At 41.7% G+C, this 16038-nt stretch overlaps 1 protein-coding gene across 1 annotated transcript in view; it reads right to left on the bottom strand.

Annotated features, from left to right (window-relative positions):
* LPCAT2 (lysophosphatidylcholine acyltransferase 2) overlaps positions 1–15601 on the bottom strand; it is a 29015-nt gene extending 13414 nt beyond the window's left edge. The window contains exons 1-8 of the mRNA XM_027889859.1: positions 15468–15601; positions 10396–10535; positions 9203–9420; positions 7826–7938; positions 5025–5085; positions 4043–4101; positions 2849–2883; positions 2519–2573 (exon numbers count right to left, since the gene is read on the bottom strand). Of these exons, the coding sequence (XP_027745660.1) occupies positions 2519–2573; positions 2849–2883; positions 4043–4101; positions 5025–5085; positions 7826–7938; positions 9203–9420; positions 10396–10535; positions 15468–15587 (801 nt within the window). The 5' untranslated portion in view covers positions 15588–15601. The remainder of the gene's footprint in view (positions 1–2518; positions 2574–2848; positions 2884–4042; positions 4102–5024; positions 5086–7825; positions 7939–9202; positions 9421–10395; positions 10536–15467) is intronic.
* Positions 15602–16038: the final 437 nt, after the last annotated feature.

Here is a 16038-nt window from a genome sequence, read left to right as displayed (position 1 = left end):
AAGTACCTTTTCACTAAAATATCCTGTAGAGGAATTCCTATCTATTGCAGTGTGAACCAGCATCTGTCTGCAAAGCAGTGTGTGTGTAGGAGTATTTTGCTCTATCTACTTCAGTCTAAAGTGCTCATAGCTCTGTTTGCTGTGCCTCTTCTCAGCTATGGTTATCATTTATCTGAGTTCTGCTGCTCCCCACCCTACAGTCTTGCCCTGAATTCCTAGAATACAGCAATTCCAAAATAAGGTGTTGTTCATGATTCACTGGAAGACACAATTGCCAGTTATGTGTCAGTATGTTTCTTCAGCTGTATTGCAGCTGCTGGTGATGCACTAATATGGTGGTAACTGTCCCATATAAACGCAGGCCATCCCAAACAGCCTTTTAATGTTTGTTTTTAAGGAATGCTTCCTCTTCCTGATTAAAGCCAGTAAGTTTATGGAATTGGTTATCTGTCAAATAGCGGTAACAATGTTCTGTTTATACTTGGAAGTTGGCTCCCCTGTAAGGAAAACAGGGTTCCAGCTGTTCACGCGAATGCTTGAGATTTCATTCCTTCTGCAAGTAGTTGCCAGCTCTGTTCAAGGTATGAAACAGGTCCCTGCTTATCATAATTCCCCTTCAGAAGTCACATAACTCTTAAATTGAGAAGGCACAGTGCACAGACACAAAAAACTCTGTCGTCACTGGGTGAGATGAAGTCACAACTCTGTTTATGCAACTATGGGTCATGGTCTTGAAAGTGGTCACTCCATCACTTGAGGCTGAGGTCTTGCTCAGAGAGCAATGTAGCTTTCTGGCAGGTTAAACACCACCTCCATCCCCTTCCAAAAACCCACCTACAATTATTCATAAAACCTGTTTGCCAGAAACCACAGCTGGGGAGGAAGAATTTGGTTTCTTGACACCCTGTGGTGGAATGATCTCACACACACACACCCAGCTGCTTGTCTGCTGAGGAGCAGTAAGTAAACCTTCCCTGTCAAACTGAAGTCCTGTAAGAAAAATTCTTACAGCTCTTTCAGGAGCACAAATACTTCTCTGATCTGCTTTTGAACTAGTCTCTCCTGTTACAGAATTTGCTAAATGCTGTGTCTTCTGCAGACCTAAAACTCACTGCCAGGTTCACTACTTAATTTTCAGTATCTACAGTTTGTTAGTTTGACTAAACATGCAAACACATACACCCCTGGACTGCAGGAATCCATCACTGCTCATGCACACCAGGTAGAGGCAGTGCAAGACCGCTGGGAGTGGAGAAGCTACTTCCTCACAGCATGGGACAGCAACAAAAATGTCCACTCCTAAAAGGTGTAGTTGGATTCCCTCCCTCCCCGGGAAAATCTGCCCCATTTAAAAATGGAAAGACTTTTGCACTGATGCCAAGAAATTAGTTTCACTTTGGGGACACATGCTTCTGTGAAAGCTGCAGTTCTTTAAATGTTTCACTTTCATTTTTTTGGAGCACGACATTTATTTTCAAACAGACAAGTTTGAGTTCTGAAGTAGGGGAAAATGTAGCCCTTCCTTTCTACTGGAAGGACTACATTAACTATTTCTTGCTCCCATGTATATAAGTTATGTTCTTCTGTACAAAATTATAAGGAAAATGATCCCTTTACTACAACTTCTATAAATATGTGTCTATTGCATGTATTATATAGTAACAAGATGCTCCCTTAAAATAAATTTCATTGTTTCACAGCACAGACTATATGGCTAATTGTTAGTAGTAACAACACTGCTTGTATTCACAGGGCTTTGGACAACTTTGATAAATTCTCTGCTTTGCAAATAAACAGCAAAACCCATTAATTTCTCCCCTTCCTCAGGTCCCCAAAGCAACTTAGTCCACACTGACAATCCTTTTTGGTCTGGTAAGGAATGTGAAATACAACACTTTACTGAGGTTTGAACAATTTACCTGGCTCCTCACTACTGTGTTTTGAATGTTTTCTGTTTGACAGGGAGCAGATTGAGGGTGTGTGCTCATCTTCTCAAGTGTGTATATTGTTTCAGTTGTCATTCAGTTGTCAACTGGTTCATTATACAAGGCTCAGTACAAGCACTTGAGTCCTTAGGTAAGCTCTTAGTTACAGAAAACTGTAAGAGTTCAGTCTGGGAAGATGGTGGGGAAGAGAAGGATACTTTTCAAGGATCAGAGAAATACAAAGATGGGAAAAAGAAGGTGTTACCTTTAACAGAACGTGTTCTAATTCTTAGTTTTAACATCTGTAAAATGCATGTGGTGATAATTAACAATGCTTTAAAAATAAAGACATTTCTGACAATTTTCTTTTAGAAACTCATCAGAGTTTCTAGCAGAAAAGAGTTTCTAACTCAACAGTTTCCAACATACACATGGACAACCAATTAAATTTATTACCCTCTGTGATTCTTGTGCCTTTCTCTAAGACATTTGTTTATTGTTCACTAACAACAATAACGTGAATCATACATTTATATTAAAGCAGAAATTCCCTGCTTGCTGCATCTGAGTACAAAAATATTTCCAATTCTTACCTCAACTTCTACTCTTGTGAAGAGCTGACACATTGTCAGTAAGCACAGCACTTTACTGCAGGAAAAGAGGAAGAAAAACACATTTTACTTATTTAAAAAAAAAAAAAAGGAGTAGCAGAGCAGGAAATAATGCTTTCCTTTGCAAACCCTTTCCCTAGCCATTTAGATATGAAATCTACTGCATGAGAGCATTATCCCCAAGTATTTCCCCCTCATAAAAACAGATCTAGAAGAACATGTGTCTTGGCTTAGTGGAATCTGTTTGGCAGACTGTTCAGCAACGGGAGCAAAAATTCTGTATGCAATTTTCAGTAGGATTAAGAAACTTACAATGAATAGCCCTGCCATGTCCAGGTCACAGTATCCTAAGGAAAAAATAAAACACAGAAATGTATGACAGAACCAGATGCAAGTTAGAGAGCAGATAATTTACAATTTAAAACAGGCACAAGTTTAGTAAAAGCGGATGATGGTTTCATAGTGGTTTTCATGAAAAAAGGTGTTACGGCAAATAGGATTTTTTGCTTTAAAAATTTGGAAATAAGCATGGCAGACTTTTAGCAACAATTGGGAATAACATTTACGTAGTTACTTAGATACCGTAAATCATTCACTCTGATCCAAACAGCAGAAAGAAGGAAACAAAAACACTAGTAAGACTTTTTCAGCAAACTTCACTAGTCCTTTTAGAGAGGCATCCTCATCAATATGTCTGATTTAGTTTTTAAGGACATTTCTTGCTTTTTCTTTGCTTTTTTTTTTTTTGCTTTCCTTTTTTTGCTCACTCTATTACTTCTTATACATAATTTTTACAATATATATTGGCAGAACCTTATATCCTATCAGTGAAACGTGACACCGATCCCCTCAAGTGGTTCACTTTTGAAATTCATTTGTAAAAGGATTATACAAAGGAATCTTTGTAAATAACAAGAGCAATTATGTTTTTAATAATAGAAAGCACTAGGAATTAAAAGTTTGGTCTTTTCTGGATTGGTTGGATGACCAGATAATTAAAAAAAAGTTAAAAAGGTCCCAGACTTACACATGTCAGGGAAGCAGAGCCACATAAGGAATGCTGCATGAAAAGAACATCTGCAAAGCTGCCCTCATGATGAGCCTGAAGGAGGGTTGTGGGATGTTCATGGCTCAGCTTTGCTCTTGTTCAGAAACTCTGAAAGTCCCTTTGCAGTAAGACTGTCCTGAGCTTAAACAAAAAGTGATGACTAGTAGGGAAGTTGTGTCCATTTTAGACTGTGAAGTACAGACCCTGTGGCACTGCAGGAAGTTTGTAACTTCCGCTGCAAGACTCCCCTGCCTTCCCTCTCACTTGAGCTGAGAAGCCCGGCAGTAAGGTTTTCACAGTCAGAACACCATGGTGACACCTAGGAAGCCTGGCTGCTTTCAGGAGCTCAGGACAATATCTTCTTCAGTGACAATGCAAAATGTTTATCGTAGGTACCATGTAAGGCAGGATTTTGACTCCTGCATTACTGGTTAGTGACAGAAGAACGCTCTGCTTACCAGCTTGTTGGGGTACCGGAGCAACACAGGTTGTACAGGCACTCGTGAAACAAAGGCACCTGCAGACACAAATTACAAATGGTTGTTATGATTAAGCTTAATACAGCAATTGGGAGTCTTAAGTGGTTCATTACAGACAACTAGCGTAAACATTTTTAAAAACACAAGGAGAATGAGACGTGTTCTTGTTTGATTTTTTGTTTGTTTATTTGTTTTTAGATCAGCAGCACAACTAGCAAGATGTCAGGACAGAAAAGGGTTAGGCTCCATTTCAAGGAGAAAGCTGTCTAAGATTCTTGGATTGTTCGAAGTCATTTTCTCTGTGTATTATCTCCCCATTGATTGGCATTCATTTCAAAGGATTAGATGCTCACGAGGCTGTTGAGCGTTTCCTGAATCCTTCTCTGTTCTGTTATCTTTGTAAGTGATAGGGATCTGAGCACACAGCAGTGGTTTTGTAACTCTGCTACTTAAACAGTTAAGAAAGGAGAGCAACATGGTTCTAACTGTGTAGCACAACAATCTCATCATCACTGAAGCCATTTTTGACACCTTTCTGTGTTAGAAATCTATTGTCCTGGCTTGCTAAGCACTAGGAATAGAGATTTCATAATTTGGTTGCATGGCAAAGTTCAGAGGAATCTAACGTTGCACAACTGTATGCTGAGTTCATATGCTCATGTCATAGTAATCACACAGTTATTATGGGTAAATAAGTTAGATGAAAACTGTACCCAGAAGAAAACCCAACCAACTAATTATATACATCATAGATATTTTGCATCCAATACAATGGCATAAATCAGAAAAATAAGCTGTCTAGTATAAAAGAGGGGGTTTAGTGCTTCTGAAACTTTAATAATGTAAGGGATTACTGTAGTGCTGTTGTGGATGATGTACCTGCAGAAGTACAGTCCTTACTACAACTACGAATTAATATTCACAGATTATTTTCCAACACCAATGTGACAAAATATCTCACCTTGTTTAAATGTGATCAGGCAAGATCGGTTTGTGCAGGTGCCTTCTGGGAAAATCAGTATCTTGGATTTAAAGAGAGAGAAATATATATATATATATATATATACACATCCACATATTTCATAAAAGGATTACACTTCAGCCTCTGTTATGTACAGGCTGACTTTATGCAAGCTCTGTGACCAGTTGTACTGTATAACAAGAATCATCACTGTTTCAAAAGGAAATGAACAAATAAGTGAAGGATGCTCACAACATTATTAACCTGACCCATCTTAATTTGAGAGCAAATGCTTTATAGGAGAGGAGTTCTGGGGCACGGCCTTTGTCACCTTTGCTAGTTCAGAAATATGGCACAATAGACTTTAAATGCTTCACTTGAAGTTTTAGTGTTGGTAATTATAGGAGAATTGTTCCTCTGCCAGCAGCTCCTTATAGAACGGGGCTGACAGGAAGTGCATGAGGTACTTGAGCATTTACAGGCACAGATGCCATCAGCATGAGTGAGATTCCAGCTGTGATGAGATGTCAGCTTGAGTAGCAGCAGCAAAAGGCACAGAGAGCATGCGTGTCTGTGAGGCAGAGCTCTGGAGGCACTGCACACCACAGCAGCCTCAGAACCTGAATGACTCACACACCCCAATACCCAGATGGTTTCTGAATTAGTGTCTGAGATAACTACACTGGGTGCACTGTGAGCTGCAGTGTGCCACACTGAACCCTGTCCCCTGCGGAATATCAGAAAGCTTTGTATTTCTCTTATCACTACAGCATCATGAGCAGCACTCCAAAAACACCTCAGCACAAAAACTGGTCTGGATTGAGGGTGTTCAAGGTGTGCTCCCACTTCAGTCCAAATGAACAGATCAAGGCTAGATGTGAAAGGGCCTCAGTAGGTCACACCCAAGAGACACAGACAGTTCTAAGGTGTGGCAGAGGCAGCTGCACACACGAATTTTCAGTTAGTCCTCTACACATTCTGTAATCAGAAATTGTTCACTGTGGCTATGGGCACAAACATGAGTACGATTCTTCTTAGCCTATGTCCTAATCCCCAGAAAACAGGTTAGTTACTGACTAAAGAGTAAGTAATTGTTCCCTCCTTCCTCTTTGTTTTGGTACAGGGTTGCAGAAGTACTAATCAGAACCTCATGCTCTTCATAAGGCTGCCTAGCTTTTTGTGTTTCGGTTTTAAAAGAAGAGGGAATCCAGCTGCTCTTTTCTGTCATGCTACAAGAATGCAGCCCAGGCACTCTGAAGATGATGATAGACATCATCTTGTGGTCAAGTTTCTCAAGAAAAAGAAAAGAATAGGAGGAAGGTGTGGCCAGGGCACAGGACTAGGAATCACCCAGTGACACCCTCAGATGTACTGCTGACTCTGTCTTCGAGATTCCCAGATTACCTGACTCATGGACTATTTATGCCATAATATATACATAGGTTTTATCCCAAGTGCAGGGTGTAGAGCCCATTTCCCTTTCCTCCCCATGCTGCTTTCAGCAGAGATTAGGTCTACCAGGGCATTCATCCGTAACAATTTAGCAAATCCTAAGCCTCAGTGTAGTTTGTAAGCACAGTATTTAAAAAAAAAAAAAGTCTTCCTAGGTTTGACCTGTGAATATTTAAAATCCTCTGTATAACTGACAAATTGAAAAAGGTAATGGAGGCTCTAACAGTATTCACAGCAGCTTAGAAAAATGCATCTATGAGTCAAATTAAAGTAGCCTAAATGCTGAAAAGCTTTTTGTAAGGTGTTTATGAAATGTTTAAATAACGCCATTACAAAAAAACAAACTGGCAAGTGTTGGTCTTCCCTACTTGAATGCTCTCTGTTTCTGGAGACTGTTCAGAAAGCAGAGCAGCAGACAGCAGGTCTAGCTGTCACGGAGATACCTGCTACTGAAGTCTATTCTTTTCACTCGCATTTTTTAATTTTCTTCAAAAGCCATTCATTGGAACAACAGTGAAGGGGAAGTTAACATTTCTTGCTTAGTCATTTAGGAGGTATCCAGCTATGACTAAAGGCACCTTGTGACTTTAGCTACTAAACCAGTCACTTTCAGTTTTTATTTTAAGGAAATTAACCCTCAAGAAATCAAGAACTAATTCAAAACACAGAGCATGACTTTATACACAAATATGCAGAGGATATTTTTGGAGAAAGGTCTTGTATCAATGACTGTATTTGTTCAGTAGCTTGGCATGACAGTGTATTTGTAGTATCTGAAGGCAATAAGAGACCAGAGTAAGAGCAGTAGAAGAAAGCAGAAAGGCTCTGCCAAATGAGATGTCAGGAGGTTCACAAGTGCTCCCGGCCTTTCTTCTTGTAAAGGTATGGATTTCCATCCCAGCCCTCTGCCTGTTGTAAAAGCAGCAGAGTTGCTGCATCAACATTTATCTCCCTCCTGAGCAGTTAGCATTAGCTCTTCAGGATGGAAAGCCATCCAAGAGCTGGAAGTGCAACATCATTCCTCGCTGTTGAGGAATGATCACTGTGCAGAAGCAGTACCTTTTTGTTCCACCTTACAATCTTTCCACAATTCTGACCAATCTGAAAATCTTGGGTTTAGAGCATTATTAACCTAAAGAGCAAACTGAGCTCTACCTCAGCTATTCTTTATGTGAGAGACTGCTGTTTTGAGCTGTCTGTGCTGGACAGCCTGGGTTACCCATCTCACCAACTGCTCATCCCCTGACTGCTGTGAGCACAGCTTTCCACCCTAGCTTCTCACCCACCAGCTACCTTCAGAACACTGGCTCACCTACCCCAAGGCAAGTCACCTGCTGTGTATTTATTACCTGTGGCCACTGGCCTCTGGATAATGCCCGTTTAGTTATCTCAGCGACCGTGTTCTTCCGGGAATCAGGGTCCTGACGAGAGACTGCTACAGGCTGAAGGGAACTCAAAATTGCTGTGGAAGAGATAAAAAATATTTGTCTTATACTAGTGCTGAGAAAAAAACATTGGTTCAAGGTTTCCTTGCAGCAAAAACTTTCTCTTACACTAGGAGACAGACTCCACATAAACAACTTCTAGACTAAATTGATAAGAGTATTATTATTCTCCTCATTCTGCAAAATAGTTAAGACGCAAAAGACATAGCTACGCTGCCAGATGAGGAGCTTTACAGTAATTATAAACATGTGAAATTCACCCAAACATATTCTAATAATGTTGCTGTTATTTTTCACTGAGCATGTCCACACAATTCTAAGAGAGGGACCGGACTGGGACTCTACTCATGGGCCTCACTCAGGCCTAACTCATGCAGACTGCACCCAACAAGTAGTTTGAGCCTTCCCTTTTCAGTTACATAGCATGCACAAATTCTATGTTAATTACAGAAAAAAAAACCCTCATTTAATCTGAAGTCTGCATCATAATGTGGGGACCTACTAAAATGTGATGAGGCCTGGTGAAGAATTATTTTCTATGTCCCAGTCCTGTGCTTTTAAGCTAAAATTCATATTTTATCTGTTAGTTTATTTTTTACTAAGACACTTTGCTATGCTGCCTGCTGAGTTTAGTTCTGGGTTACTGTATAGCCAGCAGGAAGTCTACAGCTGATTCCAGTAATAATGCAAACAGGGATTCTTTTTGTGCCAAAAGGAGAAGAAAATAATAGAAGCATGAGTCATCGGATCTTTTCCCTTCTCTGCATTTCCTTTTTGAGTAACTCCTCTTTTATTCCTTCCTGGTCTTGCTCCCATTAAAAAAATCCATAACAGTGCCTGCAAGTTTAAACTTATAAATATGGTATTTTCCAGACTGCTGCAGTTTGGGTCTATTTTGAAATAACCTTCACCTATCTGTGTTCTACATTTATGGGCCACACTGTTAAAAGACAGCAAATATTTTTTGAGCTTCCTACTGGGAGAAAGCTTCTAGCCTGAGGAGTTGCAAAACATGCTTTCAGTATAAAGCAAAGTTTCAAGAGATATTATATTTCATATCTGAAAAGAAACAGCATACTTTTAGACATATTTACCAATTCAGAAAGATAACGTCACAGGAATTTCACTGGAAATAATTTGTCAGTATCTTTAGAGCCTAAGGACTTTCAAGTCTGACCCTAAATCACTTTCAGAGATAAAATTTTTGGCCTAGTGTCAAGTTGCTGACTTGTAACCTTTTTGTTTTGGTTTGGTTTGTTTTTTTTCCTCATAAATACTTACTGCCAAATACCGGAGTGGACAGGTTCTCTGCTCTAGACACAATGGATGGCATTCCAGTTAGGGCACAAACAATGGCATCAAAAAAGCTTGAATGAGGAGCTACAACAATGATTGGGGCTTCTGGGAGACTCGCTACTTTCCCTTTTACTTTAACCTGGAAACCCATTACGAAGAACGCGGTTCGAGTTAGGCCTGAGAGGGTTGTCCGGATCATCCTCCTTGTAAAGAGAAAAACAGAAATATCATCCATCTTACAGTCAGTATTTCTTTTGTGCTTGAAAAGAAAAGCCCATACCAGATTTCCTAGTTCTAACCAGCACTGGGGCCTGACACAGGGCAGCAGGAAATGTAGGGCTGAAGGGGAAGTAGGGAGGGGAACATCACCTTTTCCTAATGAAACATAAGGCAATGGGCAGCACCTTGTGAAACCCTGCTCTCAGGGACACTGTTTCTCTTGCCATACTTTATATCACTGCAGCATAACGCTATTGTGAGGGGAGCAATTAGCAGATTCAGTGGGGTTTTTTGTAAGAACTTAGGTAACTGATACTGTTCTTTTACCAGTCATTTTAAACACGTAAGATTAAATGACAGTGTTCCCTTACTGGAACATGTTCCCACCATAAGGGACATGTTCCTTTCATAGGACTCTCTGTAATCTCTTGGACTTGTAAGAATTAATTTCCTGTGTCTCCTCCTCCTCCTGCAGCCACAATGCACTGCAGGTAAAAGAGAACTTCATTACTCTGAGGTCATAAACTGAGTGACTGAAAGCCAGAACCCACAGAAGCAGCTGTAAAGCACCACTTCAAGGGCAATGCAGCTAGCAGAGGAACTGTCAAAGCTAATTTTGTCATAGAAACATTGCATAGCAGAAATTACAAAGTCTACACAGAAACTCAGCCTAAATAATGTTACCAAACACTTTTCCTAGTAAGTTTCTTTTCTCAAATATTTCTATTAGTATTATTAGTAAAATAAGTTATAGCTTACAAACAGTCTATAAAGATTTGTATACAAATTTCTTTGAGCCTCAAGACAACTGAAAATCTACCTATTTAAAAAGCTCCACTGATGTAAAATAAACTCATTAAAAAGCTGCTTCATCTAAATGGGTAAAACTGAGATGTCACTGAGGAATCCTCTTTAATCAAAAGAAGGAATGAGAGAGAAGAATGCTTTAGACTTTTTACCTTCTCCATCCTTTCAGTGGTACAGATCCTCTTCCACGCTGACAGAAAGTTGCAATTGATGCAAACAGCCAGGCTAGCAGTAAAATGAATGTGAGGCATGTGGCACGGAGGGGCAGCAAAATAATCCCCTGCAGAACACTCTGGAAAAACAGAGGGGAAAAATCTTAAGAAATGGTATCAACAGCAATGACACTATTATCTGTGTAGTTACTTTATAAGGATTTTAAAATACTGACATTATTGCTATATGATTTAGTAAGGAAAGGATTAAAGGTTTTTATGGGAAATTATTCTTGGTATTTCGTTTTCACTTTTGAGTTCCCATTTCAGGTAGAACTAGAATATCCGAATATTTAGGTTTTTGGCTTGGATGTTGTTAGACACAAAGGGTAAACAAAGTTTGCTGGCTCTAGTTTATATTTGGTCTCAGTCCGCAGAATGCAACCAGCTCGGATGAGCCTGCCCAGCTGACACATATCTCCACTCCACAGCCTTCTGTCACTAGCTGCGTGTCTAGAAGCCAAGTGGGATTGTCAAGATGACTAAATTGTACTCTTGCCCTTTCAAATGACAAATCTTGTGTTGAGTCACAGTATTGCTAAAAGTGATCCTCATTTCTGCTTCTGGGAGCTGTGCACACACAACACAACATCATTTCCACTGGCTGGGACTTAAGCAAAATGGAGTTTTCAGCTGCCCTGGTTGCAAATAATCCTCAAATATCATCCTCAGCCCCCCTGAGGTATTTTCAGCTTGCGTTTTTTCGTGCACAGCTCCAGGAAACAGGTGTACTGGCACAATGCAGTACCACAGGCAGCTGTGGCACAGGGCAGGGCAAGAAGAAATTCTTAATTGTTCTAGCCCAGCACATTAGATTAGAAACTACACCCCGAAGGTTGGCCTTTATGGTGCAACACACTACTGCGCAGATTGAGCAAGCCCAGATCTCCAGGAGGCATCTTTTCTTTAAAAAGGAACAAGTGTTTGTAGCATATTTGGAAAATACGCCTCTTGGTGTATTATTTATCCAATTCTTCGATATTAGTCAATTGCTTCCAGTTTTCCTTTAACCAGCATGGTCCTTTCCCTCCCCACCAAATCCCTTCCATCTTCATGTAACATCCTCTTATGTCCTCTTGTCAATATTCAGGAGAGGCTTTGCCATCTGGCTCTAAACCCCTTGACATGTACGAGGATTAAAATGAATTTAGGGCCTTTGAGACTCAGTTCTGTGATAACAGACCAAACATGACAGTGGGTACATGGTGTAAATTAGGGTAAGCATATGAAGCAGGTACATTTTGTTGATGTTTATGTTCTGCAAGCATTGCCATATAACACGTTTCCAAGAGAAATCTGAACACACAGGTATGATTATTTCTTTCTTTTCTATAACAGTTGTATATAACTAGCTATTGAATTTTAACCATAACTTCATGGACAACAACAAAAGGACTGCTCTGGATCACAAAATGGGTTTGATAGCTGGGCATAACAGATTGGCCCTGGAGATCTATTGCTCTCACTTGCTCTGGTGCCAGTTGTGGTGAATCTGAAAAAGTCAGGTAGGAAGTTAAACCAACCAAGACTCCTTGCTTGCCTCCCAAAATTAGATGTGTCTTTTTTTCTCTATATGCATCTTCCTGTACTGTGATATATCGTCCCAGTTCAACAATTCAGCTGCATTCAGTTATCAAAATGGGCAGCATAAGCATAAATCTGTGTGTTTTGAATTAAAGTAATTTTTTTCTTTATGGTAAAAAGAATATACATGCACTGAACTACAGTGAAAAATAAAGAATGCAATAGCAAAAGCAAAACAATTCCTTCCTCAAAACTTTAATAAAATCATTAATCTATTTTAGGCAGATGCACAGGTGGTACCGATTTGCTGATGCAAGCTATTGGCTTTCTAGGTCACTGTGTAATGAGGCAGAGTTCGTTTCTGCTTCATCAGCTACAGATTAGGGTAAGAAAAGGACAGAAAAGAGAAAGGTCAAGGTAAACTAGAAAAGAGAAGGTATAGGAGAAAAACATACAAAAGAAAATACAAAGTTTAGTAACTACTAAGTAGGATCAGTTTCTGTGTAGAGTAATCCCAAAGACAGAATAATTCTGAGTCATTCAAAGAACCTTTTCCTGCATATTGAATCACCTGTGTACTTTCTGTTTCCTGTGTCTGCAGTAACTGCCTATCCTGTCACTGCAATTCTTGCAGACAGTCCTGGCAGTCCAGGTCCCACTCCCACAGCTGAATGACCCTTGATCAATACACGGGATTATATTGTCACTGATGGCAGGAACCTGGGAAGGGGAAAAGCAGGTCTAACAGAAAGCCACAGGATTCAGTTTGAAATTCAGCTGCTGTCACATTGTCTAGGAAGCAGCAGCAGAGCAGGCTGGGGACCAGAACAAAGCCCAGCTCCAACTGAACTCCTTTGACATCTGTGGTCATATGGACAGCAGCACATGCAGAGCTAGACAGGGTCTTCTATGAGTGCCAAGAGGATGTCACAGCTCTCAGGCAGTCTAGTTGCTTGCTTCCAAGCATGGGGTTTAAAATACTGCTTTTAGCATGCTGGCTGTGACATTACATAGTTGCAGAAATCCACCGAGCATCTCTTCAGAATAAAGCAGAGTCCAGTAATGACTTAACTAGAATCTGGGCTTTGCAGTTGCACTTCAGAAGTTAGGACGGCATGTGCACAATCAGGATGAACAGAACTAAAACTAAAAACCAGTAAAAAATCTCAGTAATGAATTGCAGCCAACTTCAGTCAGAGGATGGAAACCAGAAGCCTTTGAACAACTGTTTTAAGATCTTGTTTGGCACATGTAGATGTTTAGCACAGCAAAACTGATCCTTGCTTTGCACATTCTAAAGAATGACAGAAGTCTCATTGGTTGGTAAACTATTAGCAATACAAGGACTGGCAAGAAATTGTAAAATCTTCTCACTCCACTTTTCAGTCTGGCTACAGACTGTTCTTATATTTGAAGCTGAATGAAAGGCAAACAGCTGGCCTGTCTCACTTTCAAGAACTGTTCCTTGGCCACACAACAGCCTTTACACTGAAGGAATTCACCAAGATGTGGAAATCCTGTTTTGGGCTCCCATAGAAGGTTTTGAAACGGATTATTTTCACTGGTATATGTTAAAGGAATAGTATAGAATAGGGAGGATATGCAAGAATGGAGAAACACTACACTTGACATAAATGGAAAGAGAAGGGACACTTCCCTTTTTCGGAGTTTATAGTAACACTCTCTGGTAAAGCCCTGATTCCCAGCTGGTCCCATGGACACTGCTGGGCAAGAGAACAGCAGACAGGACAAAGCAGTCAGTAGGAAGCACCCCAGTCTTTATGACTACAGGGGGGAAAGAACAGAAGGGAGTGACCGACAACACGATAAGGTTCTTTGTCTTGTGATTTTCTGCTTTGCAATTCTGTGACTATTACAGTTTTGCTCCTAAGCTCATGAGCACCAGGCCCTGACTCAGCTGGCTGCTTTTCCTTCCAGGTGCCTTATGGAGTTCCATATGCAATGTATCTTGCTTTAAGACATATTTTTCAACCCTGCCTCCTGAAGGAGAAAAGTAGAATATACTTATTATAGCTAAAATGGTAATTGTAGCTTAAAAATGCAAGCTTTTGAAAGTAGTCTGTGCATCCTCTAGAAAGAACAGCCAGCATGGAAAGCTGTCCATGTCTGGAACCTCATTAAGAAACTGGTTTCCTTACCTCAGGGTTCATGCCTAAAGCTACTGATTCAGATGCACTTGAAGTGTGTTCCAGCTGCTAGTAAAACATAGGGGATAAAAGGACTTGAAATTGCTTTCCAGGTTTCTCACATTTCCTCCACCCAGTTACCTTCAGGGCAAACATTGTTTATAACTTGAAGAGCTATATGAAACATAAAATATTTAGTTGTACATCAGCCTCAGATATTTATAAGCATCAGCAGAAAATGCTGTCATTTCACTTATACATTGATGTCCTCATTGTCCTCACTGATACGTCAGTTCATGTTTGGTTCATCAGCTAATTTTTAGAGGCTGTTTTTAAAAATTAAACCCTAGAAATACTTTCTGCTTTCTTAATTGTACAAGTACCCTGTAAGTCTTGTGTGTGCTTGTACACAAGCCATACTGGGACAGCATTCAGCTCAGAAGCCTAATTCAATTCACCCATTGATGCCAGTCAGTAACCCAGTGGAACGTGGGGACCTTTTTTTGTTGTACACCTTGCTACATGGAACCAACCTTCCTAACCTCAAATCAGCAAGTTACACGTCTGAAACAGAACGAGTGGAAAAAGTGACTTCCTATTTTAGCTTTTCATATCAGAGAGAAGTTATCATCTTTATTCTAGAGCTGAAGCACCTGATATGATGGACTGACAGACAGTATTTCATTCCTGAAACAGGACTCCTGTTTTCTCTAGGAATGATGTCTTATCAGCAATGACTACTGTAAATCTTGCATCGATTTAAGTCAATTAGCCTCTGTGTGTGTGAGTGTCAAGCAAGCATGCAGTCTGCGGACTCTGGAGAGCGACGGCTTGAAGAACTCGATTTCAAAAAAACAGTGACTTTTTTTTGTTTGTTTGTTTTTGTTTTTACACCGATCACCTTTCGCATCTCTGACCGCTTACAAAACTCCGTCGCGCGTGTGCTCTCTATCTCTAGGCTAGATCGGGAAGCAAACGACAGGAGGAGGAAGCATTCTTAGCCGATGCCTGTCCAGGAGCTGCTGATGTGTTAACAGCGCCGGGACCGCCGCCCTCCCCTCCGGGCTCGGAGGTCGCGGCAGGGCGGGAGTTCCAAAGCCGCGTCCTCCCCTCGGAAGGAGGATGGTGGGGGGGTGTATTTACACCCCCGGGGAGCGACCTCCACCCTGCACCGGGGGACAGCCCCGCGTTGGGGTCTAAAACGTGCTGGTTTTAGAGCCGCGCCCGGACAGCACCGCCGAGGGGGTGACAGCACCGCCGGGGCGCCGCGCCCGCTCTCCGCTCGCTCGGATGCGCATCCCAGCCCCTCCGCTCAGCCCCCTCCCCGCCAGCCTTCCTTACCCGCAGCTTGTCTCCGGCGCCGAGGCGCCCCGGGTGCACGAAAGGGTTGGGGACGGTGGGCGGGCCGAAGCTCTGCTGCCTGGGCAGCGGCAGCACCCGCGGCGCCATCTCCGCCGCCATCCCCGGGCGGCTGCGCAGGAACCACCGGCGGCGGCGGCGCCCCGGGGGCCGGCCCTGCCCACCGGCCGTGAGGGCTCCGCCTCGGGCAGGTGAGGGAGGGCGGAGGGGAAGGGACGGCAGCCCCGCCCGGCCCCGCGGGCGTCCCGCGGGGCCGGGCGGGGCCGCTGCCCCGGCCCTCCCTGTCCGCCCGCCAGAGGAGGGAGAAAGATTTCACTACACTAATGTTTTCATTTTTTTTTTTTTTTTCCAGTGAGTCCGCAATTTATTTTTTTTTTGGAAGTACCCAAACTGGAAATGCTGCTGCTAGGAAGGCTGACCAATGCAACTGAGCGGGCGGGAAGAATTAATTTCTTTCTAACAAATTACAGTACTGTATCACCATTATAATAGTGTCTGCTTTTTTGGTCACTAGCCCGATCCTCTGACTCACACTGTGATACATGATAACACT

This window comes from Empidonax traillii, unplaced genomic scaffold (assembly GCF_003031625.1).
Source record: "Empidonax traillii isolate 1590-97213 ecotype Southwest subspecies unplaced genomic scaffold, ASM303162v1 scaffold273:size739602, whole genome shotgun sequence".
NCBI lineage: Eukaryota > Metazoa > Chordata > Aves > Passeriformes > Tyrannidae > Empidonax > Empidonax traillii.
Note: the sequence above shows the minus strand (reverse complement) of the source record. Positions and strands in the feature narration are given on the sequence as shown.